The following is a 25674-nucleotide window of genomic DNA, read 5'->3' as shown; positions in this document are numbered from 1 at the left end:
CACTTTGGAAAGGAGGATAAAGAGGCACGGCCATGCTTTCCACGTGTTTTTAGACGCGACATGTGAACGGCCCCTAATATTATATTCTTTGCAAACAGCGATAACTTCGTTGCAGATAAGACACAAAGGCTTTGCATTCACAAAACTAGGTAGGATGAACGCATAGTTGTCTTTCCATTCTTCTTTGTATGCCCTATTTTCGCTGTCAACTTTCCTCTTTAGACTCTTTGATAGTGCCTTTTTCTCTCACCAGCTAGCTTAAATGTTAACATCACTCTGCGCACAACATAATAGCATACCTCCAGCACACAAACAATTTTAAAAAATGCAGTTTAGTACATGAGGATGCTGAGGAATAATTCTGAGTGTAAAAGTAGTCTGTCAAATAATTATTACAATAAGTTAGGCTCCATTGTGTAACAAGCAAATTAAAATGATATACATTTATTATTCACAATATGGAAAAAGGAAATAAAACATAGTTTGTTAAGAGCATGACTCAAACATGCTATCAATGGGCCTATTCAAGTCCTCTTTTTTTATTTTTTTAATCATTTTTATCCATTTCGCATCTCCCACATGTGTGTTTTAGCAAGTTGGTGAATGAAGATATTTGCCAGGTTATGTGTCACTGCTCTGCTTTATTAATTTATCCAGTGTAAAACCCAGACACCGCCACACAAATGTGGCTTTTTGTTTATGACTGTCTTACTACAGGATTTAACACAGAGTAACAGCTCACTACAAGTTATATAAGACACTGTAACAGTCTGTCATAGGCAGTTAATTTCTTAAATTATCTTTTGACTATGTTCTGGCCCGCCTTGGGCCCGACCCGTGATCTATAGCATAAAAATATTTACGCATGTAACATAAATTCTTAGAGGGGAAAGTATACTTTTTTTTTTTTTTTTTGATAATTATTAAACTACTATTCAAAATTTTGTGGACAAAAAGATGCAAAAAAAAATCTATATATAAAAAATATATCATGGTTTCCACAAAACATGAAGCAGCACAACTGTTTTCAACATTGATAATTAGTGGTTCAACGGATCACAAAACTCACAGTTCGGATCACATTACGGTTATGAGGTCACGGATCGGATCATTTTTCGGATCAGCACAAAAAAAAAAATAATAACAATTGGGGGGTGGGCGGTAACTCAACTTTGCATTTATTACTTAGCCCACTTTAACTACTCCGATACGACAGCAGAAACTACTAGCCTAACTAATACATTATTAAAGGCAAGTGAACAGACTGTAAAAAGAATAAATGCTGTACAACAATTACAAGCATAGATAAATACAACATAAAGTTACAAATAAAGTATAAGGTCTAACTGTAGTATTAATTTTTGTGTACAGAAATGTAATAATTAAATGTAAAATGGCACTGTTTACTGTATAAATTTTATATAGATTAATCTTTGTTAAAGCTGTGTTTTGTTGTTCGATTTTCATGACAGACAACAGCGGGTATTTATAGGTTGCTGTCACTTTAAGAGTAAGACCCCATGCACACGCACATCCGATAAATACACAATTCAAATTCTCACCTCGTTCAATTAAAACATAACTGAATGCGTTTATGAGAATACTTGCCGAGAGGGGTATTTTGACTGACATGTGTCCATCCAAGTGCATTGAGAAAGAGAAATCAATTTGTAGTTCGCAAGCTATCTGAAACGCGCCTCTCTGTGTGTGTGCGCGACCCTTGTATGTATGTGAGTCTGTGCGCACCGATAACAGAGCTGCGTGAGATACCGAATTAAATCCTCTTTTAGCGATGGAATGGTTTTATATCTATTTAATGCGTAAACTAGCAAGACAAAACACTTTCAAATGATAACCTTTCACTCTGTTGCGGTTAAACTTGCAATTGATCCGCAAATCACATGCGTCCCGAACCGTGGGGCTTGGTCCGTACGGATCACGGATCAACAACAATCCATTTAACCACTATTGATAATAATAAAAAAATCTTTCTTGAGCAGCAAATCAGAATATTAGAATGAAGAAATTAAATAAAAAATTCAATAGGTAGATTAATGTACAGTCACTATCATTTTTGTTTCAATATACCATTATATAAAGTCAAATGTAGCAAATTAAATACAGCATCAGAAATCCAGCCTGGTCTTATTGTTAATACGTAAGTATTAATACATGACTTTCAAAGACACAAAACGTACATTTTTGTATGTTTGGATAGGTGCTGAAACGTACAAAATGGACTTATTGGCAGCATTTAAATGTAGCAAGTCACGACCAGAAATGTTAAGTATATGAGTAAACTGCATTTAATAAATGTAACTAAAAACATGTATTGATAAGACAACACAACAGAATCAAAACATTAATGCCACTTTTTTAATATTAATACATGGGAATTCATACACATTCACTCTTGGATACGTAAATAATTTACATTTTATTGCTGTCAATAAATAAGTATTTTGTGTTTTAGTGCTATAAATACGTCAGATATTGTATGTTTTTGTGTGTATGAAAAAGTAAGTAAATGTACGTGTGGGAGAACCACACTTGACGTAAAAATACACACATATTGTCATGAGATCACTTTGTAAAATCACACCAAATATTATCAGTTATAATATCAAATTAATCAAATGTGTTAAATAAAAGTGAGGCCATTGAACATGTTTCAGTAATATTTAATTAAATTAGTAAATACAATCCAGCCAACCTATTAATTACATGAAGTCAATATTTAATGGGCATAATGATTTGTAAGCATAATACATAAGATGTAAAATGTTTACGTTATTGATCCTGTCAAGATGTCTTTACAGACAAATACCTATCACTTGTAAGATCATGTTGGTGGTTGCATTATATCATTGCTTGTTTGTATAAAGTTCTCTACTCACCTTTTTACCACTGCCTACGGTCACTGTCATTTATATGACCTCAATTCACCAACTCATCAAAAGTGAATAACTGAATTCCAGTGTAGACAGGTTGTTAAGGAATGCTCACACTGACAGTGCTTAACTATTTGGAGGTCACAGAGTCACTGTGCAGTTGATTGCTAGTAGCAGTCTTTGCACAGTGAACCCCTACTAGCAACCAACAGTACAATGAATGCTCCTGTCATAGTCCATGAAACTGTCTGCACATGGCAGAAATCCATATCAGATAGGTTGTGTTACAGCACATGAATGACTGGAGTATTTTTGTTTTTGCTCTTGTAAATTTTCACTGACAGAAATTTGTCACATTCTTTGTAAATTGTTTGAGGGTGAATTTTTGCTTTGTCGTTTCACTCTTCACTCTAAAAAATGCTGGGTTAAAAACAACCCAAGTTGGGTTGAAAATGGACAAACCCTGCGATTGGGTTGTTTTTTTTTACCAGCAGTTGGGTTAAATGTTTGCCCAACCTGCTGGGTAGTTTTACTTAACTCAACTATTGTTTAAAAATTACAGTATTGCTTACTTAAAATGAACCCAAAATATTTTGAAAATTAAATTCATTTATTGTTTAATAAATGAACATTTTAATTTCATTTTAGATTCATTTAAGTCAGCCATATAGTCATTTTAAAACAATAGATGGGTTAAATAAAACTACCCAGCAGGTTGGGCAAACATTTAACCTAGCAGTTGGGTTAAAACAACCCAATCGCTAGGTTTGTCCATTTTGAACCCAACTTGGGTTGTTTTTAACCCAGCATTTTTTTTAGTGTTGGTATGAAAAAGCTTCTTTTTTTCCCAATAGTTTTTTTTTTTTTTTTTTTTTTTTTTCCCAATTAGGGATCTTATTGTGCATGTTTTGAACAACTCGCTGCGGTCTTTGGTGTCCACTAAATCCTGCCGGGTTTATTTAAGAAGGCACATACAGTATATTGATTATACCACACATACTAATCTTCACCTCACACTTATGGATTAAAATGTCTCTGTTAATCAGTTCCCATTATTACGGGGTGATTGTGGGAGTGTCTTCCACAGTTCCTCTTGGTATTGCGCAGAGTTTCAAGAGTCATTTATTTGGGCTTAGATTCCCACATATCGAAAACTTCATTTTAGGAGCAGATCAAAGTGTTACTCTAATGAAAAGAGTCATCTTCTGGGTGTTTTTGTGCACTCTGCCTGTGCCGTTAATGAGTACTGAGAAGCTTAGCTGGCAAGTCTGACGGAGTCTTTTTAAGGGCCAAAAAAGTTCTCTACCGTGTCCTTTAGAGTAGTCAGCAAACATTGTCACCTTTGTAAGTGGCTGCATTATTAAGTTGATCCCTGTCATGAGCCAAGATAAGAATAAAATGTTAACAATAGGGAGAGGAGATAAATTGAAAGAGAGTGGTATAGGGATGGAGGAGAGAGGGGAAATAATTGTGCTAAAAATGGGCAGCCTGGGCGCTCCAATCAGAATGTCACTACTGTCAACCTTTCTGTCTCTGGGGCACTGCAGGAACTGGGAATGAGTGTGAGAGAGAAAAGGAAGCTAGTAGAGACAGAGTAGGCAGGAGAAACTGATGTGTCTACCCTGGGAGGCATATGAAATTCTAAAGAGTAAAAAAAAAAATATATACCTCAACTTACATAACAGTAACACAACTTAAAACAGTAACTGTTTTCTATTTTGTATGGATTTTAAAATGTAATTTATTCATGTGATGGCAAAGCTGAATTTTCAGCACCATTACTTTAGTTTTCAGTGTCACATGATCCTTTTGAAAGCATTCTAATATGCTGATTTAATGCTCAAGAAACATTTAATTCTTAATATTATTAATACTGAAGACATTTCTGGGAACTGATAAACTTAACTTTTGTTACATTTTAAATGACTTTACTGTCACTTTTAAGCAATTTAATGCGTTAATTTCTTCCAAAAATTTTTTTTACTGACACCAAACATTTGAACAACAGTGCATTTAAATAATTTTAATCTGTTTATGACTGACTGACTGACTCTACACTATCCCATTATATACAGTTATATACATAATCCATATATGTGTATACATATACTAAAATATACTGTAGAACTGTTGGTGAGTGTGAAATCAAATAAAATGACTTTGTAATTATAATCTGAGTCTGTCATTTTCACACAAAAGCAAACTATGATGTATTATTAAAACACCATCCCACATCTATATACTATCTCTACCCACGTTACTCTGAAGTGGAGAGAGCAAATGCTTTGGTCAGAGTGCAACATTTGAAATTCAAATAGGAATCAATAAGATGTGTTAAAGGCATATCTGTACATGTATATCTGTTCAAAGACATCAGAGGGTCACTTTCTGAGATAACGGCATCACATTGCCCTAGAGACTGGAGTTAGATGTTATTTTGACACTTAAAGTGTCACTTAAACATGCATAGGGTCTTTGTTCTATATTCTAAATTCAGTTGTTCCCTCCCTTTGGCTTAGAGCCTGTCAGACAGATCTGCAAGGGCTGGAATTTTATTTCCTACAAATCTGAATCAATACAGTATTAATTATCAATGTGGCACACTCGGTGAGAAATGCCTACTAAACATTAAAAAACAAATAAACTCTGGTGTGGCTGTAGTTGAAAGAGCAAAAATTCATCTGTATGCACAATAAATTGCAAGTGTAAATGCATCAGTGAAGAAAATCTTTGAAAAAGACAAAATAAAATGGTATTTACTGGAGATATCACTGATGTATATATTCAGTCCTCCTCTTATTTGCTTTTTTGTACTTTTTCTGTTTCGGTTAAATCTTTTTCTTATGTAGTTATTCTTTTTTAAGGTCGAGATGGCAAAAAAAAAATGAAAAAGTATATCGAAAAAGTATAGTGTTATTTGCATTGTGGTGCTTTTTGTTTACCCGTAAGGTACTCCTTAGGTTAATCCTGAAAGTACTATGATGGCACAATAGTACAGGTATTAGACAGGAAAAGATGGTACTCCAAGTTACTTCAAAGAATGCCATGACATTGTATTGCCATAGAACCACACCCAAAATAACATGGGAACACCATGGTATTGTATTGTATGTATTTAGTTTTACACTGTTTAAAATGGGAACTAAATTAAATATATTGTGTAATATGTAATAATTTTTAAAATTATATTGTAATCTAATATATCAAATTAAATGACTGAAATTTAAATTATTATAATGTAATATAATATAATATAATAAAGTCATGGCTGAAGGGCATTGTTAGGCACGACGCAAAGCAAATATTACAAATATTAAAGCCAATGCCAACTTTCATGAAGTAAAATTCACAAAATCTGAATGCAGGTAATAAACTCACTCACGCGATCTCTTTCTCACAATACTCTTCTACATAGTACAGTAAACATCAATGAACAATATCAGTATATAATATAATATGATTTTATAGTATTGAAATGAACACATATTTTCCTTATACACTAAAAATAAATTAAAGTTGAGAAAACTTAAAAGTTTAAGGCAACCATCTTTAGGAGATTTTTTGAGTTTTCTCAACTTGTTGTTGTATAACAAGTTTAATTTACAATAAGTTGAGAACTCAGAAATCTCCTGAAGCTGCATGCCTTAAACCTAAATTTTCTCAACATTTGATTTTTTACAGTGTAATAATAATAATAATAATATGTATGTTTAATTTATATAGCACCTTTCCCAAGCTCAGTAACATACAGTAACATAATAGACAGTCGATTCACAATCATAAACAGTCATTGCTGCATAATGTACATCCAAAAAATTATAGGTTTTCAAAATCACTATAATGCTACTACACTCGGCCTGGTTGCCTGTAGCTCATCCAGCTATAGACTGATATACTGTTCTTCTGTCTTGGAAATGGAAAGTTTTAATTAGAAGAGAGAAGAATATCGAATGAGCCCAGGAGCATGAGAAATTTTAACAATGCACCATTGTGAGTTCAGAAATTTAAATTGGGCAATTTAGTGACAATGTTTACAGTACCTTTACTATTTTCTTTAATCATTGCAGGATGTAGCACTGTTATCCCTCAGTTTTCATGTTTAACATACAAAGACACTTGTATAATTGAGATTGTAGTACACTATATTAGTTAACATAGTTAAATGCTTTTGTGTTCATTAGTCTATATGGATTCTGTGTTTGATTATTTTGTAATAGATCTCCTCAATTATTCTTGTATAACCTAAAACATGGTTCTGTGAAACAATGTCAGTATTTTCTAGATTGCCGGTGAAGAATAAATATAGAGGCAGCTTCTGAAAATCTCTTTATTACACCATTGTTCAAAAGTTTGGGGTCAGTACGATTTTTCTTTTAAAGAAATTAATACATTTATTCAGCAAGGATGCATTAAATTGATAAAAAGTGACAGTAAATGTGTAATGTTACAAAAAATGTTTCAAATAAATGCTGTTATTTTAAACGTTCTATTCATTAAAGAATCCTGAACAAAATGTATCACAGTTTCCACAAAAATATTAAGCAGCACAACTGTTTTGAACATTTATAATAATAATAGTTTCCTTGCCTCCAAATCAACATATTAGAATGATTTCTGAAGGATCATGTGACTGGAGTAATAATGCTGAAAATTTAGCTTTGTCATCACAGGAATAAATTACATTTTAAAATGTATTCAAATTGAAAACAGCTACCTTAAATTATAATAATATTTAACAATGTTACTGTGCTTTATTTTTCATCAAATAAATGCAGCCTTGGTGCACATAAGACTTCCTTCCAGAAATGTTGGCAAGGCTACATTTAATAAAATGAACTATACATTAATTATATTGAATACTTTGTTTACCATTAGTTTATTATATTGCTGCCACTGGTAAAATCCACTTTTATTTTTTCTATATTAAAGCTTGCCTGATGTCTTGATCGTTTGGAACAATCAATGTGTTTTTATTTGTTCTTTAATAATTTTGTGGAACCAATAATAAGCTCTTCCATACAGTTTGAAAAGTTCCCTTCAAGTGTCATTGTTATAGCTATGTATTAACTGTGCTCCCTTGAAAAGCTTCTGCTGAGTGGAAACAAGCCATGCTGTAGAGGACTGTGTCAAAACATGTCATCATGTAAGGCAGAGTGGCAAATTTAAGTCAGTGAGGGAAAAGTCCTCGGCACAATCTTTGCTGTCTGTAAGGAATACATCAGCTTGTGGGTGGAATGGATGCAGTGCGCTGAAAAGGTAACAGGCGGCTTCACATTTGCCAAGCATATCATTTATTGTCCCTCAGTGGCGGTGATGCAGAGGAGGACTATCTTCATGTGAGAGGATCTGAAATCAGCGCTGTAGAAGAAACAATTGTGGGGAAAAGTTAATGGCTTTTAGTCTCTGTACCATGTGCAATTCGGCTGCAAATACATTTCCATGAATTTGCTTCCATGTTAATGCCTGAAGAACTATATCACAAATTTTCTATCCATAAGCAAATGACTGTTGTATTAAAGGTGTGTTTGATTGTGTGCCCTCTCAGGAGTGAGCTGTGTGGATGAGTATGATGAGATGGCAGCCGTGTCAGAGTGTCTCCGGTGGGCTGGGCCGATGCCGTCACGCTTCAGGAGCTGCTGGGTGCCTTGCAGGGATGACTGCACCTTCAGTTCCTGGTCTAAATTCTCTGAATGCTCTGGATGTGGGAGCCGACATACCCGCAAACGCACCCTAACAGGTGAGATAGATTCAGACAACTTCTCAGAGTGATTCACAAAGTTGTGAATATCCAGCATATTTTATACCACCCCCAAATCTTATGCTTATGCTATGCTATCTGTACTAATTACACTAATGAGAAAAGGCTATGAGGCTGGTAACTAAAGGGTTTCGAGTTTGTGCAATAACCATTCTACCCTTTAGCAAGCTTGCTTGATTCCTTGCTGATCCAAGAGACTGTAACTTTAACTTTAAGCAAATCGAGTTCTCTTTTGCGGCTAATTTTGTTTGAACGGTCAAATAAGATATGTAAAAATGTCAGTCTTGACTAAAATTAGGGATGCACCGATACCATTTTTTCATAATCAATCTGATTCTGATGTATCAAATTATCACCCGATACAGTTACCAATCTGATACCAGTGCTGTATTTTTCTTGATCGTTGTAAAATATCTATACCTCTGTGTGTGGAATTGATGATCAATCTTTTATGTGTTAAACACAATCCAATAAATATACACTTCATTACAGAGAAAAACAACACGCATTAATAAAAATATATAATCAATCAACAAAATATATATATATAATATTATAAACTTGGTGATTGGATAATTCAGCAGCAAAAGTACTTCTACAAAAACACTTTGGTACACAATTTTAGAACTGATGTAATTTGATAAAATTTAAACATTTAGTGAAATACATCATTTAGTGGAAGAATAAAAGAATAAAAGTGAACATAAGTGTAATGCTAAACAATTCATAAGATATATAAATTGACTATAGTAAAAAATATATTTGTGCCTTTTAATGCATCTTTGCCTTTTGTGAAACTTAACAGTAACAACCATGAGGATGCACGGTATCAGATTTGGATCGGTGCCATCTGACTGATACCCAGTCAGGCTAAAATTGCGGTATCAGAGCCGATACATATACTGAATTTTGGTTCAGTGCATCCATAATGAAAATAAATGTAAACACAGTTGATTATGTCCTAAGTAAACATAGACAGTTTGGGGGAAATGGATATGTATCAATATATTGGATCCGTGCATTAGGTCTTAAAGTGACAGCAGCCTAATATACTGTATCTGCTGCAAATGTAACTTGATGTTGTCATCATGAAATGAAATTACTTGCATCATGAAATAAGATTTTGGTAATATCGCCCACCACTATTATAGAGAACTGAATCTGCCAATATTAAAAGTAAATAAATACATTTTTTAGAAGTGTACTATACAAGAAATGCATTTATTTCTAAGCACATTTTATTTATTTATTTATTTGTATAAATATTTATTTATTCATTCATATTTTTATAGTAGAAGATTTGGTCTTCCATAATATAAATGTACATAAGCACATTCATCTACATACAGTACATGGAAGGAAATAAATTGGACAGAATAAGAGAAGCGAGCAATTTTTGCACTAGGTAGTCAAACGCCACATATACTTTTATTTGAGTTGACAGTTGACATGACCAAACAAAACGTTTCATTAAAACTTGTTGTATAGTGCTAAAATTCGATTCTAATTATTTTTCACTGAAGAAGAAACAAGTACTTTAATGATGTAGTTATATATATATATGTGTGTGTCTGTGTGTGATATGCTCTGACATGTTTTATCAGGCAGTTTACCTCAAGAGATATAAAAACAAGGTTAATTGTGTTTATTTCTTACAGTTAGCAGGATGTTTGTTTAGTGTTTAGAATGCAAAAGTCACAACACAGAACAAATACTGCAACAATGAATAAATCCTTATACCTTAGCGAGAGGAAAAGCTTGTTTATATCCTGACAAGTGTGGGTACAAATTAGTGGCATATTTTTGAAATCCTTCGAGAGCTAGTGCCAACATGTACAATGACTTCTAGAGTGTCACAATTGTAGTATCACTTGAGGAATATCACTTTAACAAAGGGCGTAAGCTGACAGACAAGTCAGTTTTAGTATATTCTTTAGCTGAGCATAATCAGCTAGAGCTGTGAAAATGGTCTTGGAAAAAGAAATCATTTACAGTGAACTTTAAGTGTTCAGTGCTCCAGTCGGTAACATTGTGGAAAATTCTAATTATTTATTTAATTAACTGTCCTTTTCTTCTTTCCTTATGAGTTACTGCACATACCCAACGTGTTTTGACAGGCACGTCTATAATCAGAGATCAGAGACCTGCTGTGAACTGCTTTACAGGCAGATTTAGAGCTGTCAGTTAGGGAATTACTGCAGTGCTTTTTGCTTTAGTTAGTTTGTTCCCATAAAACTCATGATTGGATCTCATTAAGATCCTGCACATCTCACGGTGTGACGTGTTCACTGTGTCAGATAAACCCTCAAAGGCTTTCTTCATACTTTTAGGAAATCCCACATCAAAGGCAATCACATGCTAAAATGTCAGATTTCAAACTAGAATTTCAAGAGCGTTGGAAAAATGACACATATGAAGGGTGAAAACTGCAAGCTAAGGATAATTGTGCATCTTGCTTAATTGAATGCACTATAATCCAGCAGGTGTTGGTTTCTGGAGGTGTCATCAATAATGAATGGTTGCTGTGGAAAGTGTGATTTATATACATATGCTCACACTCTCTCACATACAGTGAAAGCAGAGGGCAGATTGTCAGTGAGGCTGCAGTGTACTGAGAGATTTCTCACTGTTAGAGCTGTTTTCTATCACTGACCACCTCTGAGCACCCTAAACAGATGGAGGCTGGCAAACACTCGTCAGGAAGCTTATGGACACGAGTGTGAGTTTCTCTTTCTCTCTACCTCTATGACTGTCCATTTCTCCCTCTCCTCCTGTATACTGTATGTAGAGGCCTGCTGTGAGAGATGGATAGAGTCTTTATGAGGGAGTCAAATAATCATTCGCTCAACAGATTTGTTTAAAATAGTTGTGTAAGAGTCTACCAGTTTAATCCAGTGTTAAAAGATGGATCTCAAAATCATACAGTCACTCTGAAAAGGTTCAAATTTGCAGAAGACGCTAGAAAAGCAAAGAATGCGCAGGACCTGGAAGATTTTTCTGATGAACAGTGGACAGTTAAACTATTTATGACAAACAAGGGACATCACAAAACAAAATATTATCCAGGTAATGACCCACAGTATTGATAATCAAATGTAATGTAAACCTTTGAATGGGGTCACCTTTTACATTTTTTTTTAAATTCAGCTTTTATTCAAAAAGAAGAAATTATCAACATTTTGCAAGGTGTATGTAAACTTTTGACCATATCTGTATCACCTAAGTGATGAGTTACCTCAATCATCACCTGTCACATGTTTCCTCTGTTTGGGCTTTGTTTTTGGCACCATTTCTCCCCGACTTGTTGTCATAGCATCAGATTTGATTTTGTCATTCAGTTCAGGTGTGTGTGGTTAATCATCATTGTTTTCAGTTGTGTATAAAGGTACATTTACATGACAACGATGCACTAAAAATAGAAAAGTTTTTTCTTTGTACAGATGACAACATTATCAAAATTATCCCCGTTCACTCGGATTTGCGGAAATGACTAAAAACGCTGTATTGCGCATGCCAGACAAGAAGTTGGCAATGTCACTTAAAGAAAGATTACACGCCTGTGCATACGCATTCTTATACAGAGCACTCGCACCAAATGCACATGCCTATCCACCTTATTTTTATAGTTTACTGCATTTTGATATTTTTCTCATTTCCCTATAGCTGTTAATAAATCAGACGTCTCACATATTTACAGAAATACCTTAATTCTGCATTGACAAATAAAGTGGATAGACTAAACACGTTATACACATGTTCATGACCGATTTGTGTTTTTGCAGTTTACATGGAGATGACATTGGTATCGTTTTCAGATACTTCCACTTCCGTTTTCAAAAGTTTGCATTTCCTGGCCACCAAAACGGCATTGTCGTGTAAATGAACGGCCAAAATGCAAAGAAATTCTCAGTTTTTAGTTGAAAACAGTGTTATGTAAACAGCCCCTACGTTCATGTGTGTTCTCCTTGTGTTTTGTTGGTTCTCATCTATGATTGTTGTATTGCTTCGCTCCTTTGTATATTTGATTTAGCTGTGGATGTTTTTAAACTCTATTTTGAACTTGAACCTTCATCTCCGTGCTCTTCATACTACACAACTCATTACAGAAGACCCAACCTAGAAGTGATTTCATGTAACAACAGTCACTTATAATCAATTGAATGCATCACATTTATTTAATGTGTATGTATAACAAACATTTCACTAGAAATACTATATCTGTTGTCAGCAATAAAATGTTAATTTCAGTTAATTATTAAATTATTGGCTGACAATTGCCATAGACCCATTACTCAATTTTTAATGATGGCGTTTCTTCAGTATGTTCAGTTATGTTATTTATATTGCATAGGCCTAGACATGGATATTTACAGCTAAATAATAGATCACAAGACCCATATGGCTCATGTTGGTTTATCAAAAAATGAGAAGACTTCAATGTTTAATGTTGTCGTGATGTAACTTCAATGGAAAAGATTTGGTTACAAAAAGCTTTAAAGAGCAAACAGTGTACAACTTTATTTATTTATTTGTCATTTTTTGAATTGAATTTCAAAAATACAAAACAATTCATTATGTTCTCAAGACACTTAACAAACAATGTTTATCCACATAAGGGTGTGATAACTACAAAAAATAAATAAAATGAAAATGAAAGGGCAGCACAAACATATATTAAATTCATTGGCAGCACTGATGTCAACAAATAACGTCACGTGTGCACACGGAGGGCAGTCGAATTCTGGCAGGCAGTCGAATTTCGGCACAACACTATCTCACTTTGAGCACTGCTGACACTTTTTGAGCAAATTGATGTTGCATTCTTGCACATTTCAAATGTCTGGATCTCTGATGCTAATAAACAAGGGAAATACACACAGTGTTTAACTATTTCCTGTATTTGTGACCCCGGACCACAAAACGAGTCATAAGGGTCATTTTTTTTTTTTTTAAATTAACATTTATACATCATATGAAAGCTGAATAAATAAGTTTTCTGTTGATGTATGGTTTCCACAGCTTTATGGAATGTTCAGTGATATCACTGTGACATCACTGTTAAAAATACTCTGCTTGGTTGTCTGTATTACTGCATGTTCTGAATTAGTTGAATATAGTGGTCCGACGTCTGCTTGATTTCAAGATTCGTTTTGCTGACAATATTCTTTCTGTAAGTTTAATTTTGCGTGATTACATATTGCTGCTCGATCCAAAAGTCTATATTCAATCTTCAAGATTGTCTACAAGTCTCAAAGATTACGCTGGTTGTCAACAAACAGCCATGCTGATCGCTGCAAGTTTCTTGCTGTTACAATTTTGCTGTACCAAAGTGAACAAACACTCACCTAATGCAAAGCAATTGAAGAGCAGCAAACAAGCAAAAATGAAGACAACAAAGGGACAACTGGAGCAGCAAACAAAATATCGAGGTAATTTGTTGTTATTGTTATTGTATCATCTGTCCATCTGAGCATGTATTCATGTAAATTATTATTTAGGCAATACATTATCTCCATTTAAATGTGTTTTGATGAGTGCACAATTTAATTTTTTTTTTTTTTTTTTTTTTTTTTTTTTTTGCTGCTCTAGGCCTGAATGTCATTCTTGATAAGGAGGAAGATGCTCTGTTCCGGACAAGCCCAGCTTTGAAAGGTGAAATACGTCAATTTCTGCTAGAGTTAGGGTAGTCTGGCTCAAGTGCAGACTTGAGTCACTTGTCATGGATGCATTTTTACTCTGACTTGACTCGGACTCAAGCCTTAGGGACTCGAAAAAATGTTTCTGATTGCAACCGAGTAGCGCTGTTGGTGTCCTATAACTTGTAATTAGTAATTGTGCTGTTTACATATCTATGGTACAGAACTTTTTACTTGTGCTAGTGAGTTAGGCTACTATTCATTTTTGCTGGGAAAATGAAGCAATTCTTTAAACATATGATGGCAGCTTCTAAGTACGAGGCCAAAAGAAAAATAATGTTTCTAACCTCAAACTCGATTGGTTAAAGACTCAAACTTGACTGAGGTGGACTTGAACCCAACACTAATTTCTGGTTTATGATTTAATGATAAAAGGGCGAGCTTGACATTTAAAGATAAATTACTATTTTTCCCCAACAGAGCAATCAACTAAATATGAAACTTTTTAATCCTATTAACCACAATACTGATACAAATAAATATTCTGCTTTCTCTTGTCAGTGTTTGAGACTTGCACTGCCTCTCCAACTTCCACTGCATCTGAGATCGATGCTGCATCTCCGACTTCCGCTGCCTCTCCGACTTCCACTGCATCTGAGATCGATGCTGCCTCTCTGACTTCCACTGCATCTGAGATCGATGCTGCCTCTCCAACTTCCGCTGCCTCTCCGACTTCCACTGCATCTGAGATCGATGCTGCCTCTCTGACTTCCACTGCATCTGAGTTTGATGCTGCCTCTCCAACTTCCGCTGCCTCTCTGACTTCCACTGCATCTCCGACTTCCACTGCATCTCCGACTTCCACTGCATCTGAGTTCGATGCTGCCTCTCCGACTTCCACTGCATCTGAGATCGATGCTGCCTCTCCAACTTCCGCTGCCTCTCCGACTTCCACTGCATCTGAGATCGATGCTGCCTCTCCGACTTCCACTGCATCTGAGGTCGATGCCGCCTCTCCGACTTCCACTGCATCTGAGATCGATGCTGCATCTCCGACTTCCACTGCATCTGAGGTCGATGCCGCCTCTCCGACTTCCACTGCATCTGAGATCGATGCTGCCTCTCCGACTTCCACTGCATCTGAGGTCGATGCCGCCTCTCCGACTTCCACTGCATCTGAGATCGATGCCGCCTCTCCGACTTCCACTGCATCTGAGATCGATGCTGCCTCTCCGACTTCCACTGCATCTGAGATCGATGCTGCCTCTCCGACTTCCACTGCATTTGAGGTCGATGCCGCCTCTCTGACTTCCACTGCATCTGAGATCGATGCTGCCTCTCCGACTTCCGCTGCCTCTCCGACTTCCCCTGCATCTGAGGTTGATGCTGCCTCTCCGACTGACACTGCATCTGAGACCGATGCTGCCTCTCCAAATGACACTGCATCTGTGGTCGATGCTGCCTCTCCGACTTCCACTGCATCTGAGATCGATGCTGCCTCTCCGACTTCCACTGCATCTGAGGTCGATGCCGCCTCTCCGACTTTCACTGCATCTGAGATCGATGCCGCCTCTCCGACTTTCACTGCATCTGAGAACGATGCTGCCTCTCCGACTTCCACTGCATCTGAGGTCGATGCCGCCTCTCCGACTTCCACTGCATCTGAGATCGATGCCGCCTCTCCGACTTCCACTGCATCTGAGATCGATGCTGCCTCTCCGACTTCCACTGCATCTGAGATCGATGCTGCCTCTCCGACTTCCACTGCATCTGAGATCGATGCTGCCTCTCCGACTTCCACTGCATCTGAGGTCGATGCCGACTCTCCGACTTCCACTGCATCTGAGATTGATGCTGCCTCTCCGACTTCCACTGCATCTGAGGTCGATGCCGCCTCTCCGACTTTCACTGCATCTGAGATCGATTCTGCCTCTCCGACTTCCACTGCATCTGAGATCGATGCTGCCTCTCCGACTTCCACTGCATTTGAGGTCGATGCCGCCTCTCTGACTTCCACTGCATCTGAGATCGATGCTGCCTCTCCGACTTCCGCTGCCTCTCCGACTTCCCCTGCATCTGAGGTTGATGCTGCCTCTCCGACTGACACTGCATCTGAGACCGATGCTGCCTCTCCAAATGACACTGCATCTGTGGTCGATGCTGCCTCTCCGACTTCCACTGCATCTGAGATCGATGCTGCCTCTCCGACTTCCACTGCATCTGAGGTCGATGCCGCCTCTCCGACTTTCACTGCATCTGAGATCGATGCCGCCTCTCCGACTTTCACTGCATCTGAGAACGATGCTGCCTCTCCGACTTCCACTGCATCTGAGATTGATGCTGCCTCTCCGACTTCCACTGCATCTGAGATCGATGCTGCCTCTCCGACTTCCACTGCATTTGAGGTCGATGCCGCCTCTCTGACTTCCACTGCATCTGAGATCGATGCTGCCTCTCCGACTTCCGCTGCCTCTCCGACTTCCACTGCATCTGAGGTTGATCTGAGACCGATGCTGCCTCTCCAAATGACACTGCATCTGTGGTCGATGCTGCCTCTCTGACTTCCACTGCATCTGAGATTGATGCTGCCACTCCGACTTCCACTGCATCTGAGGTCGATGCTGCCACTCCAACTTCCACTGCATCTGAGGTCAATGCTCCCTCTCTGACTGACACTGTTTCTGAGACTGCTACTGCCTCTGCCTCTCAGACTGACACTATCTCTAAGACGGATGCTACCTCTGAGACTGACCCTGACTCTGAGATGACACTGCCTCTTAAACTGACAGTGCCTCTGAGACTCACACTGCCTCTCAGACTGACATTGTCTTTCAGACTGACACTGTCTCAGGAACTGACTCTGCCTCTGAGACTGACACTGCCTGTGAGACTGGCAATGCTTCTCAGACCAACACTGTCTCAGAGATTGACACTGACTCTCAGACTGACACTCCCTCTTAGACTGACACTAGCTCTCAGACTGACACTCCCTCTTAGACTGACACTAGCTCTCAGACTGACACTCCCTCTTAGACTGACACTAGCTCTCAGACTGACAGTGCCTTGGAAACAACACTGCCTCTCAAAATGCCTTTTTACTTCCATTGCCTCTGAGACTGCCACTGCATCAGAGACTGCCACTGCATGGGAGACTGTCTCTGCCTCTCAGACGGTCACTACATTGGAGACTGGCACTACATGGGAGACTGTCACTGCCTCTCACACGGTCACTACATCGGAGACTGGCACTGCCTCTCAGACTGCCATTGCCTCTCAGTTGCCCCTGGATCTCAAACTATTGCATCCACTGTTTCTGACACTCCTGCTCCCTGAAGACCTGAACCTCTTTTAACATCTGTCTTCTCTATATACAATGCAATAAAAATACTACTGCAATGAAATATACTCCTAGATTTCTTTCCTATTCTCTTTACTTTTCTCTATGGAAGAGAATTCATGCCACTGTGAAGTGCATGGTAGGAGCCACATTAAATGCAATACACTAGCATTGTCAGCATTTCATGTCTGACATCATTCCACATTGAAAAGCAATGCTGTCTTATTTCACTTATTAATTAAACCACACTGATTTATTTAGAAACAAAACAAGTGACTGTTCAACCACACTGATTCATTCAGGTATTGGTTCGTTTTGTGTTGCTCAGAGACAATTCTGCTTTGGCTTCACTTGGAAGTGTTTTTGTTGGCAATGTTGTGTCTAAAATGTAAATGTAATTATACTCGTTATTAAAGGGAGTATTCACTGCTGGCAAGATGGGATTTTAATAAAACTTGGCTGTCTATGCTGTAGAAATGTGGGGGAAAATGAAATCTGTGTTACATGACTAGAGAAAAGAGCTGTGGCATTTCCTGTTGCCAAAAACGTAATCATTCATAATGCGCTTTTTATTTTTGACGACAACCCTCTGCCAATCTGACTGTCCATGGGGTGGGAATACAAAAAAATGTGTACGTTTGATCCCTAAACCCTGGAGCTCTCAAAAGATCACCAGATGACTTGAAATAAAAATCCATTAACTTCTTATTTTTGAAATATTGCATAAAAGCAAATTGTAAACTCTTGCTTGTGTGAGATTATTTTGCAAATCTGAAATATTTGAATCTGTATTCTTAGATATACCTGAAAAATAATTCCATTGTACATCCAACCCATACACTGGCCATATAGTAAATACAAGCAACAAGTACTCCTGGTTTTCTTGCTTGACTCTCTGTGCAGCTTATTTGAAATACAAGTGCAAAGTTGTCTTATCATATATTCTCTCATTTGGCTTTTGACTCGACCAGAGATTGACTGAATCCACTGAGTATTGCATCATGATTGATGATGATCTTTCATCAGCATTATCTTTAAAGCTTTAGTTGTCAGCAAAACCACACAGATCTCATTGATGCAACAAAGCAGAATCCTTCAATCAAGTAACAAAACACAAAAATCCTCTGAATCCAGTACATCAAAGCATCCTTTTTCATAGCTCTTTAGCCTGACCATGCATAATTGTCCAGTGCGGCCCACATGTTTGACAGGCTGATGTGATTGTGCTTGACAGGTTTGAGGACCCTGTTGAATGCAGGTCTGTAGTGTCAGTGACAGCATGTCTGAAAGGAGCATCTCTCCTCATGGACAGATCCTTTTATTTATATAACCTAATAATATTCATCATGTCTAATGGACATGACTAATTTGAAATGTTCCAGGAAGTGAAGTGTGCAAAGAGGAACTAATAGCCACTTAAACAGAAGCCTTTATGATGTGAAATCTATTCATTTCTCTCCTCATTAGATAAATTAGATGTATATGGTCCACTGAACATGAGAGTGTTCTGGGTCTGTGTTTGTACATATACAAATAAAGAATGTAGGAGAGAGAAAGGGAGCTGCTTTTAGTTGATGCAGTTTTCATATTGGCTGTGGCATTCCAATACTTAAGGGACCTCCCAAGAAAAAATAAATAAATACATAAATAAATGTGCTTTAATGAATTGCTACACATTCTGTGGGGTTATTGATTCTTAATGTTGTTTATCTTGTTTAGATGTTTAATTTTTAATTTACTTGTTTGTACTTTTCATGAGTGAAAGTTTTTTTTTTTTTTTTTTTTTTTTTACTGCTGAGTGTACACAGGAAGGTAGGAGTGGGTTGGGGGGTGGGGAAAAGTTGGAATTGGGTCTGACCAGAATATGGGTCCCCATGAGCCAACAATTCTTATATGTTTTGTAAGTTGTTTAGAATGAGACTGACACCCCCCATATTCATCTCAGCTTTTTTTTTTTCCTCCAGTTGTTTATAATCTTGAGTTATGTTCTCTACCTTTGTGCTAATCATGAATAACACACAAGTGGGTAAGTTGAACACTTAATAATAATCAGATATTAGTTCACCCAAAGGTTAAAAAAAATGGCATCATTTATGCACCCTCATGTTATTCCAAACCCATGAGACTTTCATTCATCTTTGAAACACAAATGAAGACATTTTCTATGAATCTTGACAGATTTCTGGTGCTCCATTTAAAGTGTCATGCAAACACGTTTGAGTATCCTCAAGAACCAATGAGTTTTGTTCTTGTGCATCAAGCAAGTATGGTTAAGCTTCTATTTAGTATATTTGATTAATGTTTTGAGTGTGTCTTTGTCCAAGTTGAGTTTGAGAAATCTCTCAGGTTTCATCATAAAGGATGTCTTATGGGTTTAGAACGACAATAAGTGTGCTGCTCTTGAATCTTTTAATACATGCTTAGCAGGGTTGGTACCCCCCTAAAAATCCTACCACAATTTAAACCGTGATAAGATGTCAGGTGGAGTGTCATCCATAACCATATCAATGACAAATGGACTTCTGATCTTGACAATCCATCATAATTTATTCCAGAACTTATCCTCAACCACAGGAGTGTCCAAACCTGGAGGGGCCAACATCCTGCAGACAGTGCAATGTTCTAGCTCCAACACACATGCCTGGAAGTTTTTATTATCCCTGAAAAACTTGAATAGCTGCCTCAAGTGTGTTATTTAAGGTTGTAGCTGAACTCAACAGTGGCTCTCCAGGAGCAGAATTGGACACCCCTTCTCCATCATATAAAATGTGCTGAAAGAATGTTGTGTTTGCTTGAGGAAATTATTCTGTCTTCTTGCACTCGTCACTGAGCGTTTCCATTTCAGTCTACTCAGAATAGTTCTCTAATCGTTCCCTGGGGATGTTTGCATTGGCACTTAGCAGTCCACATTTGACAGCAGAATGAGTAATGGTCCAGTTATCCAGAAATCATTAATGTTTTAATAATTTTCATAGACAGATAAGTACATTAGACACATGAGCTCGCAGAGTGCTGTCTGAATGTTTCATCTGAATAGCACCAAAAATTCTGATGACGTGTCTGTTATTTATTGCTCCATCTTTTTTACCGTCTTTCTCTCTATTTTCAGGTCGGAGCCGAAAACAGGACCGCTGTCTGCGGGAAGACTTATATCCTCTGGTGGAGTCTGAGCCCTGTCCGTGTGAGGAGTTTGTTTCTCAGCCATATGGTAACTGGTCATCTTGTATCCTGTCGGAGAGCCAGGCGCAAGGATCCCTCCAGGGTTGGAGGGGTCGCAGAGAGGCACGTGACTGTGGTCAGGGATTGCGCTATCGTGCCGTGGCCTGTCTGGACCATGAAGCCCACCTGGTTAGCCCAGACCTTTGTAGCGAATCAGGTTCGTCTACTTGTTTCTATCTTCTTTTCCTTCCTTTCTCTCTCTCAGTAAAGAGTTAAGTAATTCGTCTCTGCTGGAAAGGCGAGCAGTCATTAGTCAAATAGGAAGCTGTGGGGTGCCCTGAACTGTCAGTGTAAATTAGACGAGGTCTCAGCATCGGCACAAGGTGTTTCCGCTAACATTGTTAGTGTGATGGTGAATGGCAGGGGCTCGGCCACTCTGATTGTTCAACATGTTCTTTCGCAGGTCTGGTGGAAGAGGTCTGCCACGTGCCCTGCCCTCTGGACTGCAAGCTGAGCGACTGGTCGCCATGGTCGGCCTGCAGTGCCTCCTGCGGCAGTGGGCTGAAAATCAGGTCAAAATGGCTTCGGGAGAAGCCATTCAACGGCGGGCGGCCATGCCCCAAACTAGACCTCAAGAATCAGGTGAGATGTGCGGTCCCAATAGGGAAACCTAGTCTCTGTGTGGGCTTCCACCACCATATGGTTGATCGTCAGTGAAAAGCAAGTAATGAGAATCATTAGGGTCTATGATCGTAGGCATCATGATTCAGATAATCGCTCATGTAAACTGTTTCATTTAGGGCCTTTAACGCATCCATTTTTATTGAATGCCTGAAATATCCCCAACGGAATATATTTAAGCCGCCTAGAGATACATTTTGCATTTTCAGCACGGTTAACATTCAACTCATTACCATTTCAACAGTTAATGCATGCCTCTTCATTAAGTGCAGTTTACCGAACGTACTTCAGCCTCGAAGCTAAAGTATGAACAAACACAATCTCCTCGTCCTTTAAATAGTTCCTCTCTTGCAGCGAGACGGCACAAAGGTGATAATAAGTGTCCGTGTAAATACTCTTCCTGATTACCGTAGATTTGTTCTCTTCGCAGAAAAACATGCCCATTAGCACAAGCTGTCTTTCCGCGACCTCTCCTCTCCTCCTTCCACCATCAGCTAGTTAGGACAATTTGTACAAGTGTTCTGTTAAACGCTGTTGCTTGAGCATGTGCAACTCTGACAGCTTCTCATTTCAGTCTTTATCTTGCCAAAAAACGCATATGGGTCACATATTTTTCATTCTCGATCTCGATGATAGAAATGCTTATTTGGTCATTAGTCATGTGCTTTATGCATGAGTAAGGCAATAGTTTTTTTAGTCTCCTGAATTCGATGTCACTGCATCTGCAAAAAAAGAAAGAAAAGCATAAAGAAGGTACATTCATCTATGAGTACATTTGCGACAGCTTGCTCCCAGATGGGTCGCGCTTTAAAGGGAAATGATATTATAAATGTGCTGTGTGTGCTGGAATAGGCTGTAGAGGACACACTGGTTATTAGAGGTCAGTATGCAGATGAGGCAGTGTGCGTGAAAAATATTCAAATGCATTCTTTTGCGGCTGTGTGTACAGATGGTTAAGTGCCTACTAACAACTTTTATGGACCCACTGTTTAACGGGACTCAAAATACCCCTCCTCTAAAAGCAGAGTTTGCCTTGGCTAATGCCTCCTCCAATCTTTTGGGGAGATGAACTCTCAGTGTTAACATTTTGCTAACGGCCGCTCTGTGGACTTGGCAGGCAGGCTCTGCAGCTGGCCATTTTTGAAGCGGCCCCTTCTGCAAAAGGTGTGGAGATGGAGGTTTCTTTGTAAGCGTAGTAAGAAAGTCACCACCAAAGCCACAGTGGATTCATGTGTGTGAGTTTGAGGAATTTTTATCGCTCTAAGGATGCCCTTTCATTGCTCAGAAGGCTTAATGGAGTTCTAAGAAGGGTTTGATGGGAAATGTTTGAGTTCATATTGAAATCTCTGAATTTTGATTGCAGACTTTGGCATCCTGGTATATCTGAGCACATTTATTGGTTGGATCTATTCTGATTCTGAAACGTTAGGTGAGACTATGTATTTTCTCTACAATTTTATGCATTTGGCTGACACTTTTATCTAAAGTGACACTGCATTCAAGATCATGATTCAGTTCATGCATTCCTTGGGAATCAAATCCATGACCCCGCTCAAATCTCCATTTATCTGAATAGTGATACACCAAATATGAAAATTCTTGACCCAAATTATCCATTTTAAAAGAGCCTTTTGAAAGAAACTGTTGAGAAATGGTTCCATGTGTTCAATGAGATTATTTTTGTTTTAAGTAGCCTGTCACTATTTGTGGCACTTGTGTGTGCAAGCAAAAAAAAATGTTTATTATAAATGAATCACTAGTAATTTGGCAATAAACTCTTTAATACACAGCTGAGAAGCCATTGTTGTGGAATTTTGTCCACATTATGTTTCTCTGTACTTTTCCATAGACCTCCTAACAGACCTTCTTTCTTTCCTAAGGGCTAGAGAGTAATACAGGAAGTGTAAGAAAAACAGAGTGAATGTTTTTGTGTGGAAATTACTGGTCCTGAAATAATCGAAAACCTTATTAGTGGAGTTTATGGATCAGAGCAGCATGCCCAAAGCATTCAAAGTGTAATTCAAGACTGGCAAACATTGTCCTAAAAAATCAGGTTGTGTGCAATCAACACTTTAATTGACATTTCAATATTGTGACATCAAATGCATTCTTTTGCTGCAGATCAGACCACGTCTGGGCTTTGATGTTATGCTCTCTTTAAAGTAAATTGTTTGGAGCAGGTCTAGGTAAGGAAACTTTGTTAACATGCCACATTCCATGTGAGCTTTAGCTTGTTATTTGTCTTTGATAATCTGTCTCTGGCTGTCTGGCCTCTACCTTTAACAAGCAATCCTCACTTCCCCCGGTGTGGCTTTCTGCCTTGAGTCAAAGAGCAGGGCAGCGCTCTGCATTCATTCATTATTTAGACTTTTTAGGTATTACAGGCTCTGAGAGGCCTGTCACAATCACTAGATTGTTCCAGCTCCCTCTCGGACCAGTAAACAGCTGACCGTGTTCAGGACCAGAGCTGTCTTTCCACCACTTATCTATTGATTGGCTGTCTGAGACACTCGCCCCGTATGGACATAACACTGGTGTAGGGCTGTAGTGCTCACTGTCTATCGCTCACAGCTGTAAGTGAGCACCTAGTCTTGCGTAGCCAGACCTTCAGACTGACTGCAGAAGGTCTGGATTCCATAACAGCTTTCATGGCCAAGGCCAGCCCAAGAGACTGCCTTTCTGACATGTAAAAGCAACCAATCACTTTTTAGTTTTGTTCAGCGTCATGCTTAGGGGCTTGAAAATGTAAAGTCCATGTCCGTACAATAATAGACCTGCATGTAAAACTCGTATTTTAAAGAGTGTATACCTTGAAATTCACATACTTTTGAAAATCCAGCATTTAGTCGATCCTGATAAAAGCTCGTTGTCACAGTTGTAAACACGATGGCTTTTTCTTCCGTGAGGGGGTTTGGCATTATGACAACTTTGTTTCCTGGTGGACTGTTAAAGAATGTGACACACACGTCTCCAGGAAATCCTGAAGAATTCAACCAATCAGATTTGAAATTTGAAATTTCTGATGTGTTTCCAAATTTGTGTGACTTATGCATCAGATATTCAGCAACGGTTCATGGGCATGATCCATCTAAGGCTGAGACTAGTGAGCATCCAACGTTACAGTTTTACCTCTGTTTTTTTTCTCCTTGCTGGGAAGAGAAATTATTTAAGCAGTGGCACAGCTTACCTCATGTCAAACAAGGACATGTAGCGTTCTGTCTCATTATGCCGATAAATGCTGATGATTCTGAGCGTCTTTACCCTGTGATTGTCTGCAGTCAGCCATGCCGATGGGAGACGGGATGATGCGTGACCTTCTCCAGATGTTTCCTCTTGCACCGTTCCCCACAGTGAGTCACTCGACAGAGATGAGATTGATATTCTTATCTCGCCTACTCTTGCTTTACAGATGATCGGCCACTGTGATGGGAACGGGAGGAGGTTGTGTGTGGAGGGATGTCATCCATTCACTGTCTTACTACTGATCTTACAGTTGAACTGTGCAGGAACTGGTCACATTCTGCATGCGATGATCATAAACAATTGTTATATGATCATCATATACTTAATCTTATGTCATGGAGCACAAAAAGAGTTATCTAGCAAAATGTCCATGCTGCTTAATTCTATATAATGAAAGTAAGATGGACTTTTGAACATAAGCTCTAAAAAAGATGAATAAATAAATAAATATATGTTATAATACTTTAATTTATATAATTGGCTTATACTATATTAACATAATATATAATATAGTAGTTATAATATAGTTATATCTAGTTCAGTCATGAAACTCTAGAGTACGCAGGCTGATAGGTCCTTTACATGAAATCTACAAGCAATCACATCACTACCACATGGCACAAGCTGATTGGTTTCTGCTGATCCTGCAGCCAATGATATTGCTTGCTCAAACATTCAAATAGTCTTGTTCATTGTTTGCTGTAAGCTAGTCCTGTAGCGCTCTGAAACCCTCCACCTCCCCAAGCTTTTCCTGCCTAGATCTGCTACAGGATTTATGCATGTCTGTTTATGCTGCAGCGACATATCTTATAGCATATCTCTCATATCTTAGCAGTAGCAAGTCCATACTTGCTGTGCAGCAGCAATAATCAACAGCAGCAGCAACTCTAGCAGATGTAGTCCATCAGAACCAAATACCATATTCCATATCCAATAACATAATAAAATTATTCAGAGAGTTGTCATGAT

The 25674-nt window shown here is 38.2% G+C and overlaps 1 protein-coding gene across 2 annotated transcripts in view; it reads left to right on the top strand.

Moving 5' to 3' along the window:
* The window catches only part of thsd7ba (thrombospondin, type I, domain containing 7Ba), a 350089-nt gene that overhangs the window by 278040 nt on the left and 46375 nt on the right, over positions 1-25674 (top strand). For both annotated transcript variants that reach the window (XM_067409173.1, XM_067409172.1), the window contains exons 15-17: positions 8437-8628; positions 20732-20998; positions 21245-21423. In XM_067409173.1, coding sequence (XP_067265274.1) covers positions 8437-8628; positions 20732-20998; positions 21245-21423 — 638 coding nt within the window. The remainder of the gene's footprint in view (positions 1-8436; positions 8629-20731; positions 20999-21244; positions 21424-25674) is intronic.

The sequence above is a fragment of the Chanodichthys erythropterus genome, chromosome 14 (genome assembly GCF_024489055.1).
Source record: "Chanodichthys erythropterus isolate Z2021 chromosome 14, ASM2448905v1, whole genome shotgun sequence".
NCBI lineage: Eukaryota > Metazoa > Chordata > Actinopteri > Cypriniformes > Xenocyprididae > Chanodichthys > Chanodichthys erythropterus.
Note: the sequence above shows the minus strand (reverse complement) of the source record. Positions and strands in the feature narration are given on the sequence as shown.